Source organism: Chaetomium strumarium, assembly GCF_033439665.1.
Source record: "Chaetomium strumarium strain CBS 333.67 chromosome Unknown B0T15scaffold_1, whole genome shotgun sequence".
Lineage (NCBI taxonomy): Eukaryota > Fungi > Ascomycota > Sordariomycetes > Sordariales > Chaetomiaceae > Chaetomium > Chaetomium strumarium.
In genome coordinates, this window is record NW_026944429.1 from 4,870,831 (window position 1) to 4,896,413 (window position 25,583).

Consider the following 25,583-nt stretch of genomic DNA (forward strand, 5'->3'; position numbering starts at 1 on the left):
CAGCACCGAGACGGACGTCGCCACGACCAGCACCACTGCAACTGATGCGACGACCTTGAACACTACCACCACCGATGTCTCTACAGAGAGCACCACGACCACAACGACCGGCACCGAGACGGCAAGCACGACGACCACGGACATCACGACAGCCACTAGCACCACGAGCACCACCGAGACCGGTACCGCCACAACCAGCACTACCGCAACGGATACGACCACCGAGAGCACGACAACCACGGATGTCTCCACCACGAGCACCACAACCACGGGCACGGAAACAACCAGCACCACAACCACGGATACGTCCACCGCCAGTACCACCACGACGGAGACGACGAGCACGACCACGACGGATGTTTCCACAACAAGCACTACGACCACGGGAACCGAGACCACCAGCACGACCACCACGGAAACGACCACAACCACGGAGACCACAACAAGCTCCACGACGACCGATATCTCCACCACGAGCACTACCACGACAGGAACCAAGACAACCAGCACGACGACGACCACCACAACCACGAACACCCCTGGTACGGTCATCTCAACGGCCAGCAGCACGACTACCACCACCGAGACCACCACCAACAGCACAACCACCACGGATGTCTCCACCACAAGCACCACGACAACGGGGACGGAGACGACCAGCACAACGACCACGGGCACGGAAACAACAAGCACCACCACTACAGACGTCTCGACCGTCAGCTCGACCACGACCACGCTCAGCACCCGGACCCGCAGAACACGCACCACGGAAACCAGAACGCGGACGACGGACACGACGAGCACCTCGACGTCGACCGCCACCGCCACCGAGACCACAACGACAACGACCACCACGACTACGATCTCGACCGCCAGCTCCACGACCACGGATGACGAGAACACCACCCGCACGCTCACCACCGACTTCTACGTCACGCAGACGCGGACCACCACCACCTTTGTCACCGTCACGACGTACCCGCCGGGCGGGGCGCCCGGTGACTCGCCGTGGACGGGCGGCGGATGGGACTGGGGCCCGGGCGCGGGCGCTGACTCGGCTGGCGCAGGCGGCGATGGTGCCGTGGCTAAGCGCGGCGACGTTGAGGTTGCGAAGAAGAGGACTGGGGCGAAGGTCATTGTCGAGAAGCGGGTCATTGTTGGGACGGAGATGGTTAAGAAGAAGGTGAGGGCGGATGTCGAGGTGTAGTAGTAGTGGTGTGTGGGGATGATGCATGTCATGTGGATGATTGTGATGACCGTAATGGGGCTCTGAGGAGAGGAGAGGAGAGGAGAGGAGAGGAGAGGAGAGGAGAGGAGAGGAGAGGAGAGGAGAGGAGAGAAGATGGGAATCGCTGTGATTCAATGGTGAGCGGGCATGGTACTAATTGGCTGGCAGAGAGCGGAGGATAAGGAGGAAGAAAGGTTGGTGTTCGTTTCATCTTTTATGTTGGGTTTGCATATTGTTTTGGGGAGTTCTCTGTTCAGGGGGGGTGCTTTCCTCGCGGGGCCTCATGGCACACAAACTTCTCCATGTTTGGCCTCGACTTTTTTTAAAGTGCGTTCCGTTTCCTTGTTTCCTACACAATGTAAAATCATAATTGGGCTGAGAAATTGAAGCTTGTTGCCATTCAACGTCGTTGCTGCGCAGTCTACTACTAGAGTATTCCGAGGTACCAGCTATTAGATGCGCTGAGCGCTCTAAGGGTTCCTTCCCATCGTCGTTTTCTGATAGCTGGACAAACTGTTCCAGGTTGGCCCCCTTCAAGGTTACCAGAGTAAGCTTTTGGATGTACGGAGTAGATATAGTTGTGTAGCCATGTAACCCAAACCTTGGAAGCTCTTTATAACCTGGGCTGGGTGACGCCCCTGAGCAATTCAGGGGCTAGCCCTAACCCTCTTCCAAGTTCACAGCAGCTTCGTCGAGGCTGGCAAGATATCAGTCACTGCGGCAGACTGACGCAGTGCGAATCGTGTAACGTTGGAAGCGTGTCCATTGTATTGTTACTGCTCGTGGACACTGATGGCATCTCAACTCACTGGTGGCATCCTCGACTCACCATTGGTCGACGATTCCTTCACGTAGGACGGAAGGCGCCTTGCTAGGAGCCTTGCGAGGAACATTCAGTTAGGCACCCACGCCGTCCGCAATTTCCCTCCGGCAATCACGACCACCAACCATGGAAGGCACGCTCTGCAGTCTCTGCGCGGGATTCGGAGCAGACGTTTTCAAATTTCAACTCCATTGAGCGTCTCTTGTCCGGGAAAGGCCCGAGCCATGCCCCGAGAAAAGATATCCCGCCCGGGTTTCGATGGCACAAGACGCTCGCCGCCGTGGATGCCTCGGCTTCTCCTTGTGGCCTATGCAAGATCATCATGAAGAGCTGGAAGGAGAGTCGTGAAATGGTCGTCGAACGGGCGCTCTCGAGCGCTAGGCTTAACCCTTTGGCGCCTCCGCCGGGGCTGACAGACCCGGTGAATCGGGCCAGCGAGGATGGTGATGCCATTGTCCAAGGTGGAAGCCATCTCGAGCGCCTGTGTTGAACAGGCGCCGTAACGGAATCAGTATTTGCTCGCTCTGGCCGAAATCCGATCTTCGAGCAGTTGGATGATGCCAACTGGGTAGACTGGTACAAGATGGTGGAAGATTACACGGCACGGACCATCACCAAGCACACGGATCGACTGCCGGCTCTGTCAGGCCTGCCGCAAGCTGTCGCTTGGGAGATTGTCGCTCGAGGAAGGCCGGACGCATACCTCGCTGGCTTGTGGCAGTCGGGCCTAATAGAGGGACTGCTCTGGTGCAGAGCCCAGCCCAGCCAAGCCCTCGCAGCAACGCCAGATTATGTGGCTCCCTCGTGGTCCTGCGCGTCAGTCTTTGGACCGGTCCAATTCCCTATCTATACGTGGTACGCCAAACGAGCATACCGAAGACGACTGGATTGGAAGGGAGTCATGTCCGATTTTGAACCTCTGGCGTACTATCTGGCCTACTCTACAGTACAAAGAGACCTCGGTCCTCACGGTATAGTAGAGGAAGGCTTTCTGTCACTGAAATCTCCTCTGCTGCCCGTAGCGTTGATCCGAGGGCGACATCCCTTCTTCCCCCCCTGTCTGAACAGGCCCCCAGTCGTTCCGAGGTGCTGAAGTAGTAGTCAAGATAAACACAGCTTCCTCTGGGAGTATCTGGGTGGAAGGGGCCTTCGACAACCCGGCCATTATCATCGGACGTGGCCAAGCTGTCCGTTGTGTTCCTAACCCGGCTACCACATGTCCTTGATAAGGGCTTCATTGAGCACCGCTTTGGGCTCATCTCCAGTGGCTGGACAGCGCCGAGCACTACAAGCGGGTCGGCTTCATTGACGGTGTTGTGCTGACTGAGTCCTTCCTCAATGGAGTCATGGGGGATCGCAGGCTCTCGATCGTCGGATTCCCGCGGCCGTTCAAGGCAGATGATATGTATCGCGCCGCGCGCCCTAACCATCTTGCGGAAGACCCGCTCAAGATTCCCGCGGTAGAGTTGACGATATGCTGATGAGCGGATTGGAACCGAGACAAGGGAGGTTTCATAAAGCCCTTGTACGTTCAAACCTCACTTGTTGGATCTTCTAGAGTCCTATTCCCATTATCTTCCTGGGCTGAGTCAGATTAGCGTTTGCTCATGTGGGGAGTACCTCAGGTCCTGTTGTTAGCCGCGCTTCATTCGATCAAGCCAAACCTGCGAAACACACTTGCGTAAAGAACAGTCACTCATGCTTTACCACTGTCACATTGCCACCCTCTCACATGTATCCCAACAGGCGACCAAATGGATCCCCCCAAAAAGACACCAACACCATGTCCATGCCAGCGTACATACAATGCCCATACACAAATAAAATCTGCAGGTCATCCCCACATGCGACATACAATGCTTCCACCTGCTCACTCTCGATCATGGTTATGCAGTAGCAGTAGTAATAGTAGTAGTAGTAGTGGTGGTGGTGGTGGTGTAGACCAAAACGTGTAAACACACCCTAAGAGCCAAACGCCTATCCCCTATCCGCTCTTGTTCCGACGACTCATGATCATGGTCTGTTGTTTGGCGAGTGACGCGCGAGGAAGGTAGATAGATGCTGATGCTGTACTGTCCCGTTCCCAGCTCCCCACCCGTGCGGACCATAAAAGAAAAAAACCCGAACCAAAACTTCATAACATGACGATATGTGACACCTTGGAAAACCCTCTGAGCCTGAACCTGAACCTGAACCTGAACGACTGGATGGTATCATGATGCATGATGGACCCCTGCAACAAACAAAAATGCAAAAACAATACTGAAGAAAAACCTTCATATCGTGCTGATAGAGCGCGAGCCGTTGTGATGCTTGCGTGCTCAGGCACGATATCAACAATCTCCATGGGTCTCGGACACCCTTGCGACTGACTCAATGGATTGGGACCACGGAAAAGAAGTTCGACAAGTGTACTCGCGCGTCCAGTTCATGCATAACTCGAAAAAGAGATGCCGAAGATTATCAAGTGAGCCCGATCGGTTGGCAGAGTCGTGCTGAGCGTTTCGGATCTGATGCTTGTTTCTCCTCCATGCATCCGTTCTTCTGTGGGGATGTTGCGTAGTTTGTGGGTGAGTAGTGATGACCTCTCTTCTGGACCGATGCGGGTTGAATTCGTCTCGGGGTGCGAAGAAACAGGACAAGAAGTAGACAAAAGGCGAAGCCCGTGGGGTATCCATCCTGTATCCCTCTCCCTCCCTCCCCAGGCGCTGCACCCATACCAATCGTACCATGCTGATAAATAAGTACTAAGAATGATAAACAATGGTAAGAGAACAAACAACGGCAGAGGGGAAAAAACAACAGACGCTCACTTCTACACCACCCAAACACATCCCCTTTCCCAATTGTTGGGAATTAGGAGAAATCCTCACTTCACCCTCCGCGCCGCGAACAGCGCCAGGCTCAACGCCGTGTCATTCTCGCCCACATTCGGCGTCGGCTCACTCAGCGTCTCCCACCTCCGATACTGGAACACACTCAGCCTTTCCCCACCCTGGCCTCTATCCAGGCCCCACAGGGCCGCCGGGGTGCCCAGGAGGCCGCTGAACAGGGCAGCATTAGTATTAACCATACCTCCACCAGCGTTGACAGCAGTACCAGCAGCAGCAGCAGACCGAGCATTGTTGATCCCGCCAGCACCCAGAATGGGAGCAGAAACGGCACCAGCGCTCTTGTTATTGTTGTTGTTCTTGTCCCGATGGGAAAGCATCAAACTCCCCGAGGCAGAGCCATCCCCATCCGCACTGGAAGCGCTAAGGCTGAAGATGTACCTCAGCCTGGCATCCCCAGCAGCACACTCCCGGACCGCCCGCACGCACATCGCGCGGGCGTCCTCGGGCAGGTTGTCGACTAGGAGACAGGACAGGTCGAACAGCCTCCGACTCAACAGCTGTGCGGCGTCCATCGCTGTCATCATTCCGCTGCCCGGTAGTGGCAAGGCATCCAGTTCCTGCATTAGCCCGGCACACGCCACCAGCATCTTGGCGCGCACGTCGTTGGTGGCCTTGGACGGGTCCAGGGAGTGGACATGGAGGGTGATCAGGTTGAGCGTGAGTGGTAGCCAAGTGGTGAGAACTGTTGTCTTGGCGGTGGCTATGGATTCGGCGAGGGCGGAGTCGGTATCGTCGGGCGCGGCGAGGAGTTCCCATAGATCGACAAGCTTGTCCACGATGCAAGGGGAGAGCTGAGTCTGGCGGGCGCCGCCAGGGGTCCCGCCGCGCATGGTGGCGTCAATAACGGTCAGTAAGTTCTCGGCCATCTGGAACTTTGAGACGAGGACGGCGTCGGTTGTTGGAGGGCTGCGGACGGAGGGTAAGAGCTCCAGGAAGCGGTTCTGGGCGCGGAGTCTGAGCTGCTGCATGACGTCGGCACTCAAGGAGCTCAGCATGCCGACCCACGACACGTTACCGGCGCTGATGGCCTTGTCCATGGCGTTGGCGAAGAGCTCGACATGCGACTGCTGCCGGTCACCACCTTCCTGCAAATTCTGTTCGTTTGAACTCAAGCTCAAGGCGAGCTTCACCTGACAGAACGGCAAGGTGAACTCGTTGGTCAGCTCTAGGACCTGGTCGAAGTTAATGGGTATCCGAGCATCGGTGGTCGGCATCAAGAGCTTCGTTGTCATGACGTCGATCAAACCGCTGACGTGAGGATTCGAAGTCCGGACACCCAAAGCCCGCGCCACTCCGGAGGCGTCCCTCAACACGAGTCGTCTGAGCAGGTCAAGGAGCCTTTCCAGAACCAGATGCGACTCTAAAGGCAGCGCCGCCAAGTCGTTCTGGCTCTTCGCGTATGAGTATTCGGCCGACGCGAGTAGGATCAGACCCACGGTCTCCTTTGGATACTCGCGGATTGCCTGATCCTGGAAGATGGAGAAGCGGTACACTTCATCGGCCGTCATGAGGTCGTCTTCGAGGAGTGGCGTCGTGAGCAACTGGAGCACCTCCTGCATGTACCTCGTCCGATATGTGATTTGCACCACCTGCGGGGTGGACGTCGCTACGGTAGGTGTGCGCGCGGTGCTCGTGCCATGTCCGGCAGGGAACTCGGAGGTAGTGGCCAGAATCGCCGATATGTCCAGGCATCCGACCGAGACAAGCAGCGGGTATATTCGCAGGATGGACGGGCGTGCGCTAAGCGTGCGCAGGTACAATAACCACCTAGCCATGAGCCCGTCAAAGTGCTGCATGTCGAACACGCGCAGTCGGCCCAACAAGCTGCTGTATGCCCGCTGCTGGTCCTTCGCCTTGCCCCAGCACGCTTGCAGCCGTTGCGTGACAGTCTGGAAAAGCCGGTCCATCGTGTTTCGATCCAGGCTGGATCCGCCGGCGAGCAACTTCTCAATCTCTTCGTGCAGTTCCCCAGCGTTGTCCTGCAACCGGGCAACCATGTTATCCGACACCGGCGAGCAGGCATCCACAGGATTCTGACGATCGCTTAAGACCAGGTCCTTCTTCAGCTGCGAAGCGAGCTCTTCCATGCCGGGCATCCTGTGCGCGAGGGTAACGAGGGAAGCAAGAAGCGGGCGCACTGCGACCCCTTGTTCCCGGACAGCGGCCTTGAGCCGTTGATGGAGATTGCGAAATAGCGGTCCCGAGTCGCCTAAAGCGGAGAAGACAAAGAAGTGCCGACTAACAGTGTCAGCAATGGCGGCCAAGATTTCAACCCCTGAATGCTTGGTGAGCGTCTTCAAGATGTCGCTCAACATGGAGAAGTCCTCGGCCGTTTCGAGCACGGATCGGACAGCGTAGAATATGGTGGGCGATATGTCGGGCGCCTGACCTCCTTCCTTCTCCTTCTCTTCGGCATGCGCAGCGAAAGTGGAGCGAAGCCAACCACCGATCTCGGCCTTGAGCGCTCGGCTGGCCGATCTAATCCTCTGACATAGTTTGTTGAGTGACAGCGGCTTCCGCTGCAGCATCGCATCGTCCGGGTCCAGCGGCATGCCTAGCGTGCGCTTCAGGTGTTTTATGGCCAAGTCTACATCCTGCGCCTCACCCACCACGCTGAAGGACGCACGACGGAGTAGGCCGTTCCTCAGATTACGTTGGGAGATACCGAGGGCGTGCTGCGGGATCTCGGCAAGGAGACGCGTGAGTCCTGGCCCGTCCGGTAGCACATCCTCGGGGTTCCTGGCCCCTCCGCGGAGGATGAGCCATTGGACGTAGCGAGGGACGGAGAAGATACCTGACCGGACAAGCTCACAGACGACGTGATAGAGTGAGGCTTTTCGCGCTCTCTGTTCGCATGTGTCGGCGTTGAGGAAATCCATCACGGCCATGGTAGGATCCAAGCCCAATGTGCTCCAGTGCTGCATAATCCGGCTTGTAACGTAGATCTTCGCAAGACCGGGTCGATAAAGCGAGGTGCACCACTCGAGCAGGGCTCTCGCCAAAGCTTCCTTGTCCTTGGAGATCGCCCAGCACTGAGAAGGGAGCTCGGCAGGCATGGGGACTTGGAGGGTCCCGTCCAGCACTCGCACCAAAATGTGCCGCGCCGCTGGCTGCGACCTGTTCGAGGCCGTTGCTAGCTGCTCGTTGCGAAGGCTGATGGCTGCGAACGAGTTGAGCAAGGCATCGTCGCCAGGCGGCAAGCACGCGTTCAGGCCATCTCGGTACTTCGACCAAGTGGACGGAGAGACAAAGTTCTCCGGACCGCTCAGTATTAATGAGTTTAGGCACTGCGAGAGATTTTGGAGTAGCGGGTGTAGTATATCCCTGTCAGAATGGTTGTATATCTGTGGTCGTGTAAGTGGTCTGGTGTCTTAAGGTGAGGTCGCGGGTCGCTTACAAGGTGATGATGACTGACAAGGGCGGCGACCAGCCTCCGACCATATTTCCTCAGTTTGAGCAGATCTTTCCAGTATAGCTGGGTAATGAGCATCCACATCGGAAGTCTAGCTTCGGACGTGTTCTCGAGACTCGAGACGAGCCATTCAGAGTAGTGTTCACGGTCGAGCAAGTGCTCAGCGTACAGATGGGCTGCCAGTCGGGTACTGCTATGATGTTAGCCCCAACAAGCTGGACGGAGAGAACACACAAGGCAGGAACTTACGTGTAATGCACCTTGGCTTTCCAATCGTCGTCGTCAAACGCGAAATAGACATGCTCGATAAATTGTTCGACAGAGATGGTCCAATCTTTGATCCATCTATTCTCCCCACCCATGACTAGCGTGCTGACGCCCTTCCGCTTGGTCGCCCGTATCTCGTTGGCGCCAACACACTTTATAAGCCAGACCGCACGGTCGGTGGGCACGTTTTTGTTCAAGCACTGCTCTAGAAGCACTTTGCCGCGGACACCGTGTGGGATCGTTCGGCTAAGCCGTCGGAGCGAAATAGCGGGGTTCGCCAGATCCCTCAACCAGACCTCCCGCTTGGTATCGGTAAGGGTAACGCGGGGAGGGGGCTTGAACGTCGGGGGCGCCGTAATTTGGCCGTTATGCCTCCTCTGTCCCAGCACTGCCGTGAAGACGGACGAGAGTGCAGTAAGGCCGGTCTTGTGCTTGAGCGCAGGAAACAGTATTCCCTTCGCCGACTGCGTCTCGGCCGTGGAGAAGAGACTCTTATCATAGTATCCATTCCGAATCACATTCTCAGAAAACTGATCTTCTGGATGTTTCCCCGTCCAAGGGAAGAAGTCGGCGTATCCCGATAACGGCGGAGATGCTGACCCACCGGTCCTCGCCTGAGCAACGGCATGTCCCGGGTAGCGTGGTGCAGCAGCGGGCGGTTCGACAGAAAACGGTTTGGGGCGGGCCTCTCTCTTCGTGGGGTTGCTGTTGGCTGGCGGCGGGGGCATTTCTCGACGCGAGGCATTGGTGATAGGCGGGGGACGACGCCGGGGCATGGGCAAAGGAGTGTCGGGGTCGACGCTCGGGGGTTGGGCCGACAGATGAGGACTCGTGTCTCCCAGATCCGAAGAGTCCGTCACGGGCATGACGCGCGAAGGCGTGAAGGCCTTCGAGGACTCGGCAGCGCTTGGGGACTCATCGACACCAGCATAAGCCAGGGAGCCGGCCGAGTCGTGGGAGAGCTCCAGCTTAAGGCGCGAACCGCCACGGCGTGGGACGCCGGGACGAGCCGGCGCGCCATCGCCCGAATCGGCCGGACTCAAATCGTAGAAAGAAGCGTCCTTGCGTCCGGAAGCCGGTGGCGGATACTGCTGCTGCGCGACGGCGCGCGGGTGGGCGGCCGGGCGCTGCGACAGGGTCGGCCCGCTCAGCTTGTGCTGGGGCGGTCGCTGCTGGACGCCCAAAGGGGGCCGGGGGGTCATGGCAGAAAAGCGAGCGAGAGCGCCATGCCGTAGGATGTTGGTGACAGTGATGGGAAGGCTAGTATCGGTTGCGAAAAGTCAGAAAGCTGGGATGACGATCGTGCTGAGCTGAAATGGAGCATCTATCGGAATCGTGCAGCGACGGACCTGGAAATGCACCGGATAGCAAAGGTAGACTGCTCCTTGGGCCCTTGGGGCGGAAACTACGGCCGACAGCACAGTCCGTTGCGCGCTTCGATGATGCTGGAACAGAAAATGTACATCCGCATTGAGGGGTGAGAAGATATCTGCATCGAACCCCCCAGGCCCAGCAGCGGATCACCGGCGTGTTGCGGAGGTGAGTGGCGCTAGGGTTGGTCGTCGGCAAGCCGGCTGGTCGGATCCCTGAGATGTTGAGGCTTCCAGTCGGGCTGCGGGCTGCGGGACCACGCACGCACTCTTGGGCGATTGCGCGACACACTCGGCTGCTTCCAAATTGGGGGGGTGAGCAAGGGGTTAGGGTCACGGCGCCACGGCTGGTTAAACCCACACGGTGCTTGTCCACAAGCGAATCGGATTCGGGAGGTTGTCATCCAACGGATCCCTTATTTGAGGAGATGGCACGTCAAGGCTCTGGGAATGTGGCTATGTGTCGCACATGCTCATGTTTCTGACATATCAGGTTGAAACTCGGGATATTGCATCCCATACTACCACTCCGTATGCAGTGTTGATGAGCGGCAGCTCATGCTGGTACACAGTGCGGGGTCGATGCCGGGACCATCCGAGTTCGTGGGTGGCCTTGGCTTGGCGCTGGCGCCTTGGCTTGCGAAAGACGTGGGATGTGTATCCGTAAGTCGTGGTGGTTCGTGGCTGTTGGTCGTTCGTCTTTGAGCTGGCACCCTGGAGATGCTGAAATATCCTGACTACCAGGTAGTAGGCAAGGTATGTAATCCGCACTCTCCGGGGACAGAGAGGGTAGGTACATGCCCGGGCGGGATGGTCAGTGAACCACCGGGAAAATGGCAACCGATGTGCAGCGGCCAGCCATCTTCGTGCAACCCACTTCATCCATCTCTGCAACCACCGATGTGCGATACGCCGATTCCGTACTGTAACTAGTAGCCGAGACACGGAGATTCCCGTCTCACCACTGCTGTTGAAATTCTGTTGGTCTTGAAACCTACTGCTTCGGCCTCAGCACTTGCCTACCTACATGTAGATACCTAGCTGTCCTGAGAGTTCCAATTCGGCTAGGCAAGCATCTGGCGTTTCCGAGAAATGCGACGTGGAAGTCTTTGTAAGCAAGGTTAAACACCGTTAGATATGTTCAGGAATGGAAGTCCGACGGGTCAATGCTCCGGGACCCCGTTTGGCGATATTTTGGAAGTGGGAGCGACGAGTTGGAGGGCGCATGCAGTTCGCAGGTGCGGGGGCGGCTCCCAATCGCGGTTAGCGCGCAGCCTTCTGGAAGCTCTTCCGGTCCGAGCCTGCGGGTATTGTGGAGCGGCCCCGGAAAGGGGGGCGGGAACCCGAGGTGGAATCGGCGAGGACCACGACGCCTGAGTCGCATCATCGGCACCATTACATACTTAGTGTAGAGTAGGACAGCGTTGCAGCAGCGCGCAAGCCGATCACCATGGAGTCCAAGAAGGAGAAGGATATGAGGCAGCCGGACTTGAGTAAGTCGTGAAAGCGTGGTTGCAGTAACTATTGATTACAGTGTGAAAACATGGACGCTGACTTCGATCGCGATCAGTTATTCCCTATCAAGAACCGGCTGCCAAAGGCGACAGCGTCGAGTTTCAGTCGACCCTCTCTTCGACTCTGCCCATGGCCGCCATTTTCATGCGGAACCGATACATTGGGTGGTAAGCTCAGCCTAATATTACTACATGGATTTCTCTACGCGGCCTTCGCTTGTTGGAGATCAGACGCGCACATCCCCTCCGATTAGCAGGGCGGTATCTCGGCTCGACTCGTGATGCGCTGACAGATTGACTAGGGCGGCCGTTGTCTTTAGCATACAGAGCTGGCTCGGCGAAAGCGAAGAGACCAAGAAGAGCACCAGCACGCCTGGTTATTTCTCGGTCGGAATGTCCCGTATGAACATACACCCAGCGCCGAAGTCTTGTCTCCGCCATCAACTGACCCAAGCTGCTTAGTTATGTCCCTGGTCGTCACATACCTGCCCATCTTCCTCCCCCCTCAGCCCGGCATGCAACAGGGCAGCGCGACAGGCGCACCCGCACCCGCTGCAGCATAGACGAAAACCTGAAGGGCGACATGAGCGAACGGGAAGGAGCAACGAACGGCGAAATATATCGTGCCAGGAAGGTGGAATGATAGAAACGATCAATACGCGCCAAACGTAGCGGCAGTCGGAATGGTCGTTGGTCGTGGCCTGCTGAGCCGTGTGCAATATACCCAAAGATTGTAATGTGAAATACCCCAAATTTCTCTCGTCCTCGCGGTTTCTCGATACAGCAAATCATGCCAGGCGGCTTCCAGCTTCCAGTCTCCAGTCCAACTCGCGCTTTGTGATTGTAAGATCCCGGCAATGTGACGGCGTACCACCAAAGATGTCATGAGGCACCCTGACTACGAGATTACGCATAACAAATAAGAACCGGGACCCTCAGTCTGTCAACTGCGCTTCACATGTCGTCGACGGAGGTGAAGGGTATGACTGGGCCAACATGGCCTTCAATTAAACAAGCCGAAGCAACCAAAATGCTATGCACATGCCAAGTGGGTATATAGAGATTAATCACAACAAGAATGCATCAAGCCCTTCGCTGGTCTATCCGCCAGTTCCAAAGACGGTCGGCCGTGATCGTAACCGCTGACTTCGGACCAGAGCCTCCTCCCTCGAGAGTTTCCGCAGACCACCACCTAGCTATGGTGTTGTTTGGTGCGAATTACGGCGTCGCACTCTACGCAGTGGACCGCTCAGGCACCGTTATGGAAAGCCGCCTGTGGATTGGATTATAGGTGGTAGCCGAAAGAATTCAGTTGTTCCGGAGAGGACTACATGGCTCTGGTTAGCCGGCTCCATAGTCTCCTATCGCCGAAGAGTAAATTGGAAAACATCTGCACTCACCCGCATCCTTGAGGTGTGGTCACGCCGAAGAAGCAGTCACCGGCATTCTTCGGGACGACCTGGTCAGGCTTGATGGGCGTAATGACAACACCAGCGCTGGCAAGCGAGACGCACAGCGAGAGCACGGCGGCGGCGAGTGCGGCGGGCTGCATGTTGTCCGATTGGGCTGTCGATGGGATTATTGAGGTCGTCGGGACGGGGACCCGCAATCCTTCAGAAGGCGATGCAGGGATATGTAGGTATTATAAGCAAAAAATGAAGGTATTCAGACCAGCTGACTGAATTAAGTGTAAGTGACGGTGATCAATCACTTAGTTGGGAAGAATGATCGATTGCACACAGAATGGAGAAAAGGGAAAAACCAGTCGACAGCGGGAACACCGGACGACAAGAAGAAGCGCCGAGTCGCGACCCAGCGGTAAACCCCCTTTCACACCTGAAACTTGTCAATGTGTGGTCCACTTGCTGCGTCCGACAGGGCGGGGCCACGAGCAGGCGAGACAACCGGGAGGTCTGGCCACGAGCCTGAAGCTCTCACGTTTCACCTGGAAACCGGCTCATTGCAGCACTCAGTATTATTAGTTAATGTAGCACTCCAATGTCAAAAACGCCGGTATGTACAGTAACCTACTACACCGCATCTTCCGTGCCCTGTAAATAGTACGTAGAAGCGGAAGAAAAACAAAAAGGAAAAGAGAAAGTGCTTCATACCGAAATCCCAAGGATAGGTACCGGAGACTGATAAGAATGAGGGTGATTACACATGTATTTAGGTAGGTCTGCGGAGTTGAGCAGGTAGTGTAGGCCAATACAGCCTTGATCCCATGAGCATCTTTCAGCTACTGTATGCAGTGTGGATGGCTTTATAAGACACGAACAGCAAACTACCGTATCCAATGTAGGGATCCGCTGAATCGACCATCATCGGAACCGTCTTGCAAACAACACTCGTCAGTCTTGCCCGACCAGGCTCGCGCAGGCACAGAACAAACGCAAACAACGATCAGCTAGCTATGCCAAACGCCCAAAACACAACCAGTTTGTAGAAGCAAAGCCGGGGCGCCCCAGAGATGCAAGGCCAAACAACCACGCGGCAAACCTGAAGTCACTCTCGTCTGCCTCGTATGCATGCGTCCATCATCGGCGTAATCATCCCAATCCATCAGATCCCATGAGCCCCGTCGACCAACCATCATGCAAGCGTGCAACCTGTGCAAGTAAGTCGAAGACGGGAAAGTAGCGTCTTCAGACCGTCCCACCCGCCTTGACCTGCCTCTTGGGGGAATATATCCGGAACTGTACAAAGATGATACAGTCCTCGACCATGGTCCCCAAGGAACCGAGCAGCCACGGCAGGGCCCGGACAATGTAGTCCGACTCCTGGGAGTACGCGATGACGCTCGCGCCGTAGGTGAAGTTGCCCGTCAGCGACAACAAAAAGAAGAGTAACGCCAACCCCTCACACGACTTTTCGCGGTAATTCTTGATGATTTGCGGGATGCGCGCGCTTTCGGGCCCCTTGTCAGTACCCAGCCGTGAAGATAACCATCGTTCAATTTATGAGGGCATTACGGTGAGGGGAGGACATACCACAAATAACAGACTGCGCTGGCATACCCAAGCACCATCCCCACCATCGCCACCGGGTGCTTCATCACCTGCTCACCACTACCACCATCATCCCCAGGCACGGGTTCGCCTCCCGCTCCGCCGCCGACATCCCATGCGCCCATCTTGAAGCTCACGAACCAGCCCGCGGCACCCACCACCCACACGGCGACCAGGCTCAGCGCGTTGTGCAGCCACGGGTTGCTGTCGGGCGTGTCGTCTTCCCCCGTGATGATGCGTGTCAGCGGATCGACCAGCCCGCTGCTCGAGTGACGGCGGATTCCGTGACGACGGTGTGAGCCCGGGAGGCCGCCGGAGTCGCTCCGCGGACGATGGTGGGTCGTGTGGTCATCGTGGTGCAGGAGGGGATCAGTTTCGCTGGGTGGGACATCATCGATCACTGCTGATGATGTCGAGACGTCGAGCGGGTCTGCGGTAGTGGAAGGGCGTCTGCGGTGATGGTGCTGGCTGGGGTGGTGAAGGTGGCGCTCGCGGCGGGCGGCGCGACGGCGGGCGTTTATTGTGTTGTAGTACGTGCATTGACTTATGAGAATCAGGTCGGCCATGCAGAAGTAGCAAGCGAGGGCTATTGTCGAGGGCGCGAGGCTCGTGAAGAGGGCGCCTGTGCGACGGTCAGTCTCCGGGCTCGTGAACATGTTTTCCGGCGAAGGTTGCCGCGTCAGGGAGACAAAGGCATGATGCCAGCCGGAGGCGGCGGCGGAGGAGAAGCTTGGATGACCACGGACCAGAGAGATTCGCAATATCGCCGAGCAGCCATATCAGGAGGAACTTCATTGATAAGGCGTCTGCACTCTTCGCCTTGTAGTTCGTGATTAGCTGGGGAAGCTGCAGGGCAGAGTCAGCCATTGATTGATCGTAGCATCCCATACGTCCCGTTGGGCATACCAAGAGACATATCCAAGCTGTCAAGCTGATGCTGCCAAAGACACCCGAGAGCGCCTCGCCGACTCCCAGAGACTTCAGCGCCTCGGGGACGGCGATGACAAAGCCCAGCATGATGGAATCCGGATCTAAGCTACAGCGCCTTAGATCGGTTACGAGGCGGATATTGGAAGAATCAAGTCCAATGTATCGCCATATATGCCAGAGTCGTGAGCGCCGACCTCAATTGGGCTACTGTTGGTTTGGTGTCGAGTCATCCACCTGAGGACTACTAGTGCTAGTCACCAGAGCACGTCGACATCGCCGAGACCCTTATCGCGCGGCGTAGATCTTCGCCGAGATAAGAGCCACCAGCCCCAAAAGCGGGAAAGCTGAAGCTTGCCAAAGCTGCTCTCTGGTTGGGCAAAGCCTTGGTTGGAAGGCATGCACATTTGCATCACGTTGAGAACCCTGCATAACAGCTGCAGGAGCACAGCCGGGCGACCGGGGAAGTCATGACACCGGATCACGATAAGTGTGAGGTATCCCCGCAATCAGGTTGCTCTTGTATGGGGGTGGGGTCATGTCGGTGCCCTGTCGCGTGAGCCATTCAGGCTCATCTGATTAGTCATCTGAAAACTGCCATACCCACAGAACAACATATTCTCAAGCTGTTTCTGTATCCATAGTCTCCCAATGAGATCGGAGGATGCATAATAAGATACGGGACCTAGTCGATTAGGATTTCAGCCTCATTCTCTGGAACCTACCGTATGTACGTAGGCACTAATGACCGGCTAAGCTGCGCGCCTTGTCATGGCCCATGGCAGAACCGAGCTGTGGCACGTGGGGCTGATGGACGTCGTCGGCGCGTTTCTCCGGCAACTGCTGACCCTGGATGTCTCACCAGGGCCCAGGCTCACCACACCTATTAGTCCACGAATGACCCTGATCAGACGCGGGCGAGTAGGTTTGCCTGCAATTTTATTAACAACCTACCGCAGGAACTTCTATCTCACTGACTCCCTATTTTACACGTGCATGCCATACTACACCTGCATGTGGCAGTTTGTTGGGGCAGAGATACGTCATATCCGCCTACCTAGTATACCATTACTAGGCTGATACACCTCGCTCAACATGAGATTATCATCATTCGCCCTTGTTGGCACATCAGCCTTGCCCGCGGCAGTGGCGTGGGGCGGTATGCCGTCTCATTTCTTCCCCGTGGAATCTCCAGACGGACTGAACTTGAATCTCATGTGACCTCGGCAGGCTTCGGACACATCAGCGTAGGCTACTTGGCCAGCAACTTCGTCTCGCCCACCACAACGTCCTACTTCCAATCCCTGCTGCGCAACGACACGGGCGACTACCTCGCCGGCGTAGCCACCTGGGCCGACTCGGTCCGCTACACCAAGTGGGGTAGGTTCACGTCGGACTTCCACTTCATTGACGCCAAGGACGACCCGCCCTCGTACTGCGGCGTCGACTTCGACCGCGACTGCAAGAAGGACAGGGGCTGCGTCGTCAGTGCCCTGGCGAACTACACCGCACGGCTACTGGACACGGACCTGAGCGAGTGGGAGCGCGCCATCGCTGCCAAGTTCGTCGTGCACTTCGTGGGGGATATCCACCAGCCTCTGCACACGGAGAATGTGGCGAGGGGCGGGAATGGAATCCATGTGCTGTTCGACGGCGTGAAGCTCAACCTGCACCATGTGTGGGACACAAGTATCGTGGAGAAGTTGGTGGGCGGGACGCATAGGCGGAAGACGTACGAGGAGGCCAAGCGCTGGACGGACGAGCTCACCTTGGAAATCAACGAGGGCAAATACGCCTCGGATAGGATTGACTGGCTGAGGGCGGCCAACCTGTCGGATCCGACCTCGACTGCCATGGCGTGGGCCAACGAGGGGAATGCCTATGTTTGCACACATGGTGAGTTGGTTCGGCCTTGCTCATTCCCATGAGACACGGGTGTGCGACATGCGCGCTGTACGCGGGTGGCTAACATGTCCTTCAGTGTTGCCTGAGGGCCCGAAAGCTATCGAAGGCCAGGAATTGGGGTCGGAGTATTATGAAGACGCCGCTCCGGTGATCGAGCTGCAGATTGCGAGGGCGGGATACCGTCTGGCTGCATGGCTGGACCTGATCGTCTCGGCCATCAATACTCAGGACTCGCCAGGCGATCTGTAGATTGCATGTCGAAGTACTGGAGATCAAAAGCTTATAGAGGGGATCCCTCCCCGCAGGATGGTAGTTGAGCGGCATGTGTAAGCCCATGAGAGGCGTTGGGGTCGTCAACAGGAACCGTCCAGAAAAGATCACAACGAAAACCGCGCAGGTGGCAGAAGGTTCGGGTGGTGGCAGATACGAGGCTTCCTGCCAAGGTGACACAACGGCTTATGTGTGATCTTCCCGCCGAGGTCGCGGATCATGGTGCGACGGCGCACTCTATGGGCGGCCGTAGCTCGAATCGAGCGTGCTTGCAAAGACTCGTGGGTCGTTTTGACGATTCTTCGAAGACGGCCTACGGTAACTTCGGCACGCTGAGACTTGGGATGTCGGGAAACGCCAAGCATGGAGTTACTACCTTACCTAGGTACGCTGTTCATCATGTCTCCGGATGCAGTCGATTGAAGATTGAAATGCTCGGTTGAAGAGTGCCGACTGAGCCGAGCATGGAAATATCGTGTCTCGTCGGCTTGCCATCAGCCAGGGTATCAGTAAGGGGTTTGGTTCAGACGATGGATTCCATCGTTTCATCAAAAGCATCTAGCAAAGCTTAGGTTACGGAAGGTAGGGGGGATGCGGAGAGATGAGGGCCGTTGGATCGTCTCAAGATGTGCTGGGGTAAGTTCCCAGGTAGTACCTACATTACCTACAGGTAGGTACACAGTAGGTAAGATTATGAATCATGATTTCCAGAACTGGGATTGTGAATGGAGCAGGTGTAATATGCTCCAAGAAAGATATGTGCATTGTAGACAATACCCAGCTGGTAGCTACCGAGGATATCAATCGGTCTCTCGATCAGGCCCCAATTGCTCAACAACCATGGCCGGCAGCCCTGGATCTTGGCCACGGAGCTGGAATGTTACCGGCCGTCCCATCCGATCTTTTATTTATCTACACGGAATAGGGTAGTGCGGATTCTGAGAAAGAACAAGAGAGCTACACAGTAGGTAGGCCCTCCGCAGGGACATGTTGTTCCATTGTCTCTGCTATAGGATTCCTTGGGCTTTGAGTTACATTACACTAGGGTCTATGCTGGTTCTTTAAAGCTCCCCGTGCTGTAATGAAGAACCTGAGCTAGGTAGAGACGGGATAGCGGCTCCGGATCCTCTAAACTTTGCGGCCTGACGGGAGGCGTGCTTCAAATGACAGGGTCATGGGGGGAACCCGATCCGGAGGAAGCAGTGTTGCGCCTTCTTGCAAGGTAGTGTAGAGCCTCGTGGATCCCCAGACTACCTACCTAGGTAGGCAATGATGTTTACACATCGACGCTAACCTCACCCATGTAAAGGCGAACATCTGACGCCTGTGTAGATTCCGGAGTTCGGACAGACGCCATCAGCAGGTGGGTTGCACAACCTCGGGCAGAAGCCAAGCCCTTATGGCCTTGAAGGCCGAATATCTATGGGGGCACGTCGCTGAATTATTGTTCCTCAGTCTCTGTGTGCAGATTAGATATCTGCTAGTTAATCACAATTTGGATTCTGCCTTGGTTTCGACTGGCTGTTGCAGATACCTGCTCACGACTCGTCGACGGGCTCTGCGACAAACCCGACGTTATATCTGCTTATTCCCGAGCCCCGAGCCAAGAACAAATCCTGAGACAGCGTACGGAAACCATTACCACTGCGCAGCGGCCGCGAAGATCGCATCCCGTATGCACATGGATAGACACACAGAACGTAGCGTTTGATAAGTTTGCCGATACCCGTGGTCATGGAGCCGCCGGGCGGCTTCGTCGTCGGCGATGGGATGAAAGGGATCGCTGGCCAGCCGGGACGTCGACGAAGTTCTGGGGCGCCGAGTGGGGAATGACTCCACAACAGGGGAACGGAATTTGATGCGCTCGCTTGCGCTTCATCCCGAGACACAAGCTGCCCGATCGCCGTGAGCAGGGGTAGCTGATTCGCCAGGTTTCAGACGAGCAAGGACAACCGCTGGCGTCTGGCACAGGAGCGGCATCAACTTCAGTCCAAAGATCCCAGTGCACGGCAGTCTACTGATCTAGTTGACGCTGGGTTTTCGCGGTACGGCAACACAGCAGGAACAGTCGGTTCTGCCACTCCCTCCAGAGAGTCGGTCTACGGTATTGCATTGGTCATACGGTTGGCGGTCAATTCTGTTATGCCCAACTTTACGACCGACGTCTCCAACTGGGCGCCTCGCTGGCCATCGAAAGGGCCTATGGGAATTATCAGCTGGTTGGATTAAAGTTAAGCATTCAAACTGCCAGCCCACTCCGTCCTCCAATGACATCGCGGTGCCTGATCGCTTCTGCCAGGCCAGGAGTGGAGAGTTTCCTTTTTTGTCCATCGCACCTGCCCTACAGCATCCACATCCTGCCACTGCTAGCAGTGTCATCAGTGAGAGGCTTCCACTTCCATGGCGTGCATCGGCGGCCCCGTTCCCTATCCTCAAACTCTCGAAGGCCCCTGCATGCCATCCCAACCATGAAAGTTCATTTTTCCAACTGTCAGGTAGAGGTGGACTCTGCAAGGTACGGGTTCCCACGTTCCATCGCATCCCCCTCTGTTCCAAATCTCTGTCAGACGATTCTGACATCCCCCGCCTTAACACGCTCTCTTTCTCTCCCTCCCCTGCCCTGCACCGCGTTTTGGAATCCTGGAGCCACACACCTTATCCGCTGCATCCGAGTCTCCTGCCGTTCTGTCACGATGCAGCCTGCCTAAGATCCTAGGTTCCTGGTCCCAGAAAGCTTGGCGTCTGCCATCGCTGGGGTGTCCGGAAAGTCTCGAAACCGCTTGGCTCCCGGGGGGAATGAGAAACACTGGCTTGGCGCCTTCGTCGGATTGCCGTCGCGACGCACTCCCTGCCTTTACCCACAGGTGCATTGTGCTTTATAACATCCTGTCTTGGCCCCGAGACCCGTCTTGACTTTTCTTCGTGGACATGTCCTCTTCACGCTCTCCGCGGTGATAGTTGTCCGTCCTTTCTTCTCTTCCCTCCATTCGTTCCTTTCTTCGGACGCGGGCTGTACTTGTACATATCCGTCATTCGTCGACACCAGTTGTCGCTTATCACTCCTTTTCATTCACTTTTGTGCTTCTGACGGTCTGGAACCATCATATCTCGATTCGACGCTCAGCTCCCGAGGAGCCTAGTTCTTTCTCGCCTACCTAGCTTCGTTTCTCGCTCGCCTACCCAGCATGTTGATGAAGACCGCCGTCACGGCCCTTCTGGGTCTGACTTTGGCTGCCGAAGCAGCCTCGATCCACCAGCACAGATCGCCCGTTCAGCTGGAGCAACGACAGAACAGGGGTGGGAACCGGTTTGGTGGTGGCTTTGGCGGTGGCTTTGGCCAGGGCAACAACGCCGGTAACAACGCGGGCAACAACGGGGGAAACCAAGGCAACAACAACAACAACAACAACAACAACAACAACAACAACAACAACGGCGGGAACAACAACAATAACAACAACGGCGCCAGCCAGACCTGCCTGGCCGCGAATGCCCTCCAGACCGGCTCGCAGTCTACCGGCCAGAGCGGTGGAGCTCCTGCCGACGGTCAAGTGAACTCGGCAACGTACGTCTAGGCCTCATCCGCAGAGCGTAGTCTTGACTGTGCTGACGCTTTCCAGTGACAATGCCAACTTCATCAACTTCTGCGCGGGGCAAACCCTGACCAACGGCTTGCAGAACCGCGACGGGTCGTGCAACGGCATTCGTACGTATACCCACAATTGGACGACAGCTAGTCCTTGGCTAACCCTGTGCAGCGATGGGCAAGATTCCGGCCTTCAATAAGATGGTTTCCACAGTGATCTTGAACCCCAAGAACAATGACAACATTCAACCACTCACGACGTTCCAAATCCAAGTCCAGATTGCCAACATGAAGCTCGGATCCTTCACCAACGCCACGAGCACGTACTATTCAGCGCCGCAGGATCTTGCCGCCGACGGTACAGTCATTGGCCACACTCATGTTACAGTCCAGGATACTGGCAATACGTTGAACCCTACCCGACCTCTGGATGCCACCCAATTCGCATTCTTCAAGGGCATCAACGACGCCGGAAACGGCCAGGGTCTCCTCAGCACCGAGGTGACTGGAGGTCTGCCGGCGGGCTGCTACCGTATCTGCACCATGTCCGGCGCGTCCAACCACCAGCCGGTGCTCATGCCTGTTGCCCAGCGTGGCGCGCAAGAGGACTGCCGCTACTTCAGCGTTGGTGGTGCCTGCGGGAACGGGGGCAACGGAGGCAATGGGGGCAACGGAGGCAATGGGGGCAACGGAGGCAACGGCAACAATGGTGGCAACAACAACAACAACAACAATAATAATAATGCCGGAGGCAACAACGGCAACAACAGGGGCAACAATGCTGGCAACAACGGCGGTAACAACGGCGGTAACAATGCAGGCAACAACGGCGGCCGCAACAACGCTGGGAATAACAACAACCAGGGCCGTGGTGGTGGAAGGAACAATGGTAACAATGGCCAAAACAACGCCGCTGCCAACGGCGGTGCTGGTGCTGGTGGTGCCGCTGGCGCCATCGGCGGTATTGCCGCACCTGCGGTCCAGAACACCGGCAACGGCGCTCGCCCCTTCTCCGTTAACGGCAACACCTTCGCCAACAAGGCCGCTGCCGTTCAGCGCGCATGTGCTATTCAAAACAACGCCTGCGCAGACGCCGTCAACTCGGGCAAGGTCCAGGGCAAGACGGTGGGCGACTGCAACACACAAGAAGCCGCATGCCGGGCTGCTGGGGGTGCTTAGACCCGGGCTTGTCCGCTTCTCCTAAGTGCCACCTCCCCGACCTTCACGGCGCCGCTCCATGCTCGAAGCCGATACCTCCTTCCTCAGTCGCTCAAAACCCCGCCAGGCACCATGAGGACTGATGGAATGTGGCGCCTGAGGGGAAGGGGATGTGTACCATGTTCTTTTTCAATTTCTACTACATACAGGGAGTCTTTTAGTCCTTAATCCCCTGGTTATTTATGGCGGTTGTTTTTCTGTCAGGCAGGCTAGTCTCGCGGGCGTTGCGTCTTTCACACATACAAATCCTGTATGGTAGAAAAGAATGGGAAGACGCCCGGCTGTTGTTTCTTGTATACCTCTACTTCCGTTTTTCCCATCTTCTGTTGCCGTGCCGCGATGTCATGACAATGTTTCCAGAGCCCCTCTCAGTCTTACACTATGGTGAGTATGGTGCGTGACTACGACATGGAAGCTGTATGCTATTAGTAGGGGGGAGTGAATCCGAGTCCAATCTGTGCCCGGGAGTGGGAACGTCGCCCAAGGAGGACTCAATCGGACATGTGTTGCAGTGGCGAACAGGAAGGAGCTGCAAGAACGGGGAGAAATCTTGGATAGGCAGAGTCAGGTTTGAACCCACAAGATTCGGATGTCTCTTGGGCCGGGACATTGCGTCTCATACTATCTCGCCTGGATGTTTCGGGTTTTATCAGTCTCCGGGAGTGCTTTACCCCGAACGGATTGTGAAACAACAAAGTTCCTTGAGGAGCTGAAACGGAGGTGGACCGAGCGTGAGTTCGCCACTTGGGCGTTGAAATCGGCCAGAGACGACCGAGGAATGAGCCTGGATTCACAATTCCATACCTTAGATAAGGTAACGTTATCTACCGACTTCACTTCATAGAGTAGAGGCTGTGTCGCTGTCGACAGTCTCGGACGGCCGTCCAGTTCGCGTTCAGCAAATCGCCTGGCACAGAGTAATATGCTGTGTGGCGAGGGAACGCCGTCGATCATTGAGGAACATGCTATCATATGTATAATACATACTAGGTCTTGTACATGACTGGTCAGTCTTGGTCATCATGGACTTGTCAGAGCCAAGATTCCTTGTCCCAATTGTCTTTTGCTCCAGCGTTGAGCTTTCTTCTGATCGGGACGGTCTGCGGTCAGTGCGGTGTCACACCGGCCACAAAGCTCTTGATGAAGACTTAGTTCTGTGTCTAGAGGGTGATCAACAACCGTCACAGCATTTCCGTTGCATGATTCATGAATTCAGGCGAAGATGGAGGGGAGGGCTGCTTGATTACAATGATGAGTGCTCCTATTGCCTCGGCTCTTGGCTGCTTCCAAGTGTGTCGACTGACTCATGTTAAGGTATCCAGCACCGTGGTTTTCCAGCCTCAGTAATACATACAATGGCAGCTTCCATAAAATGTATCTTCGATGTGCCGCTCAGTCCAAAGTAGTTCATAGATGGTGCCTACCCGATAGGTAACAGTAGGTATGGTGGATTACTCTGTTCACGAATGGCCACCGAGCAATAAAGAGACGGAAAATGAGCTCTGTCATGTCCAAAACATATCACGGCCTACAAGACACGGTTTAATGACAACGTCGGCTCTAGTCTCGTCTCCCTGAAGAGACGGATTTAAACTACTAGTACTTTAGGCTGCTCTAGAGGGTGTTGATACAAGTTTCGTTGCTACCGAAAATGGTAGTAAGTAAACAACACTACATGCTCGCAGCTACCAGTAGACGCCGTTGCGAACGGGACTTGTGTGTAGACAGATACCCTCAATAGATAGCTAGCTTTGCCACCCTTGAAAGGCATGACAATCTTCCCGTTTTCAGAGGGCGCCGGCATCACGCCTCAGGTGATCTTTTGAGCTTAAGGTAGGTTCTTCAGGGGAAGCCCCATGATTACCGAGCTCTTGCAACACATTATTAACACACGGCTGCTCTAACGGCTGCCTGCACGCTTCTGTACGACAATGGGCGCAACGCCACTTATTGATCATTGACGTTGTGCTCGCCGGGGATCCGTTCCTGCCTACCTGTACCTTACCTGCCCAGGTACCTTGGCCCGCTCAGCCAGCCACGTACGATACGATACGGTGCGGTGCACCTTCCGCTCTGAATTGATCGGCCCACGCAACTCGGACACCGATCGCACCTTCCAGTCTTCCCCTTTGGGAGGGGGTCAATACCTTACTTAGTAGTAGCCTGAGCACTCAGAAACCTAAAGCCCTAAACTCCCAGATCCGCCCATACATCCCATCCCTCCCAAAACCATCTTTCTGATCTAAAGCAAAACGCTCCCCCAATCGTCGAACCCACGATGGCAACCGCGATGGGAGACAACAAACCAACCACCACCACCCGCGTGTTCACCTCCCTCCAAGCCCGGTTGGAGTACGTCTACCAGGACCCGACCCGCCTCCACGAGATCTCGTCGCCAGACGTGGTGCTGCACCCGGCCGACCGCGACGTGTTCTCCCCGCCGCGCGCTCCCCTAGTGGGGATCGCCGCCGCCCAGGCACACGAGGAAGGGCTGATGGCCGCGGGCGCGACGCTGACCTTCGACGTCGAGAGCATCACGGTCGGAGGGGGAGGGGTCTTCGGCTGCGTGATGGGTATGCTCCGCGCGGAAATGCAGGAGGATGAGGGTGAGGGTGAGTGTGAGGATGATGATCATGATGGGCAAATCAGCAGCAAGAACGGGGGAGCCGGTAAGAAGAAAGGGAGCGAGATGCCGTCGGAGCAGGGCCAGGAGAAAGGAAGCGGTGGGAAGGAAAAGAAGGGCGCAGGCAGCGGCGGGAGCAAGAGGAGGAGAATGGAGATGCCGTTCTGCGGGCTTTGGAAGTTTGATGACAGGGGCAGAGTGGTCGAGCATTGGTAAGTTTCAACGCTTGCTTTCACCCCACCGTCTTCTCCTCTCTCGAGCCGATCAACATTGCAAGGGTGGGTATCTTCGTCCGGGAGGGATAGGAGTGTTCTAAGGGGCCAAGGAGAGGTGATAGAAGTGCCCTGAGACAGGCAGTCGTTTGTGTCCGATCCGAGAAGCTCCAGGCAGTTGAGCGTTGTCAACCGTATCATCCGAGGGGAGGCATGACTGACTTAAGTTTCAATGCTAGGGAGAATGCTGCCGATGCGGCGGCAATGAGAAGTTGGTTGCTGCGTGAATGAGCATATGGGCGGGCCAGGTGGATGCATCGTTTCGA

The 25,583-nt window shown here is 56.2% G+C and overlaps 8 protein-coding genes across 8 annotated transcripts; 4 read left to right on the forward strand and 4 right to left on the reverse strand.

Annotated features, from left to right (window-relative positions):
- Window positions 1–4,920: 4,920 nt before the first annotated feature.
- On the reverse strand, window positions 4,921–9,826 carry B0T15DRAFT_489493 (uncharacterized protein; the record flags this gene model as incomplete). The annotated part of the gene is made up of 3 exons (XM_062866604.1): window positions 4,921–8,289; window positions 8,343–8,547; window positions 8,607–9,826. The coding sequence occupies 3 exons, from the start codon at window positions 9,824–9,826 to the stop codon at window positions 4,921–4,923; spliced, it is 4,794 nt and encodes a 1,597-aa protein (XP_062726623.1).
- A 1,407-nt stretch (window positions 9,827–11,233) lies between these two features.
- Window positions 11,234–12,440, forward strand: B0T15DRAFT_519614 (uncharacterized protein). Its single transcript, XM_062868443.1, has 4 exons — window positions 11,234–11,487; window positions 11,565–11,676; window positions 11,811–11,908; window positions 11,971–12,440. The coding sequence occupies exons 1-4, from the start codon at window positions 11,445–11,447 to the stop codon at window positions 12,069–12,071; spliced, it is 354 nt and encodes a 117-aa protein (XP_062726624.1). The 5' UTR covers window positions 11,234–11,444; the 3' UTR covers window positions 12,072–12,440.
- B0T15DRAFT_498909 (uncharacterized protein) lies at window positions 12,441–13,445 on the reverse strand. The gene is made up of 2 exons (XM_062867326.1): window positions 12,909–13,445; window positions 12,441–12,835 (listed from the first exon to the last, which is right to left on the reverse strand). Exons 1-2 carry the CDS (start codon window positions 13,058–13,060, stop codon window positions 12,817–12,819), a joined length of 171 nt encoding a protein of 56 aa, XP_062726625.1. The 5' UTR covers window positions 13,061–13,445; the 3' UTR covers window positions 12,441–12,816.
- Window positions 13,446–13,901: 456 nt separating this feature from the next.
- On the reverse strand, window positions 13,902–15,872 carry B0T15DRAFT_51939 (PQ loop repeat-domain-containing protein). Its single transcript, XM_062868427.1, has 4 exons — window positions 15,423–15,872; window positions 15,263–15,362; window positions 14,499–15,138; window positions 13,902–14,415 (listed from the first exon to the last, which is right to left on the reverse strand). The coding sequence occupies exons 1-4, from the start codon at window positions 15,531–15,533 to the stop codon at window positions 14,154–14,156; spliced, it is 1,113 nt and encodes a 370-aa protein (XP_062726626.1). The 5' UTR covers window positions 15,534–15,872; the 3' UTR covers window positions 13,902–14,153.
- Window positions 15,873–16,666: 794 nt separating this feature from the next.
- On the forward strand, window positions 16,667–17,947 carry B0T15DRAFT_547660 (phospholipase C/P1 nuclease domain-containing protein; the record flags this gene model as incomplete). Its single annotated transcript, XM_062870183.1, has 2 exons — window positions 16,667–17,339; window positions 17,425–17,947. Coding segments are annotated over 2 exons (846 nt in total), but the record flags the coding sequence as incomplete, so codon positions are not given.
- Window positions 17,948–19,498: 1,551 nt separating this feature from the next.
- B0T15DRAFT_52109 (uncharacterized protein) lies at window positions 19,499–20,500 on the reverse strand. The gene has a single exon (XM_062868543.1). It carries the CDS (start codon window positions 20,196–20,198, stop codon window positions 19,641–19,643), a length of 558 nt encoding a protein of 185 aa, XP_062726628.1. The 5' UTR covers window positions 20,199–20,500; the 3' UTR covers window positions 19,499–19,640.
- Window positions 20,501–20,803: 303 nt separating this feature from the next.
- On the forward strand, window positions 20,804–22,383 carry B0T15DRAFT_482041 (uncharacterized protein; the record flags this gene model as incomplete). The annotated part of the gene is made up of 3 exons (XM_062866069.1): window positions 20,804–21,183; window positions 21,239–21,324; window positions 21,377–22,383. The coding sequence occupies 3 exons, from the start codon at window positions 20,804–20,806 to the stop codon at window positions 22,381–22,383; spliced, it is 1,473 nt and encodes a 490-aa protein (XP_062726629.1).
- A 1,902-nt stretch (window positions 22,384–24,285) lies between these two features.
- B0T15DRAFT_519629 (uncharacterized protein) lies at window positions 24,286–25,569 on the forward strand. Its single transcript, XM_062868444.1, has one exon. The coding sequence runs from the start codon at window positions 24,701–24,703 to the stop codon at window positions 25,259–25,261; it is 561 nt and encodes a 186-aa protein (XP_062726630.1). The 5' UTR covers window positions 24,286–24,700; the 3' UTR covers window positions 25,262–25,569.
- Window positions 25,570–25,583: the final 14 nt, after the last annotated feature.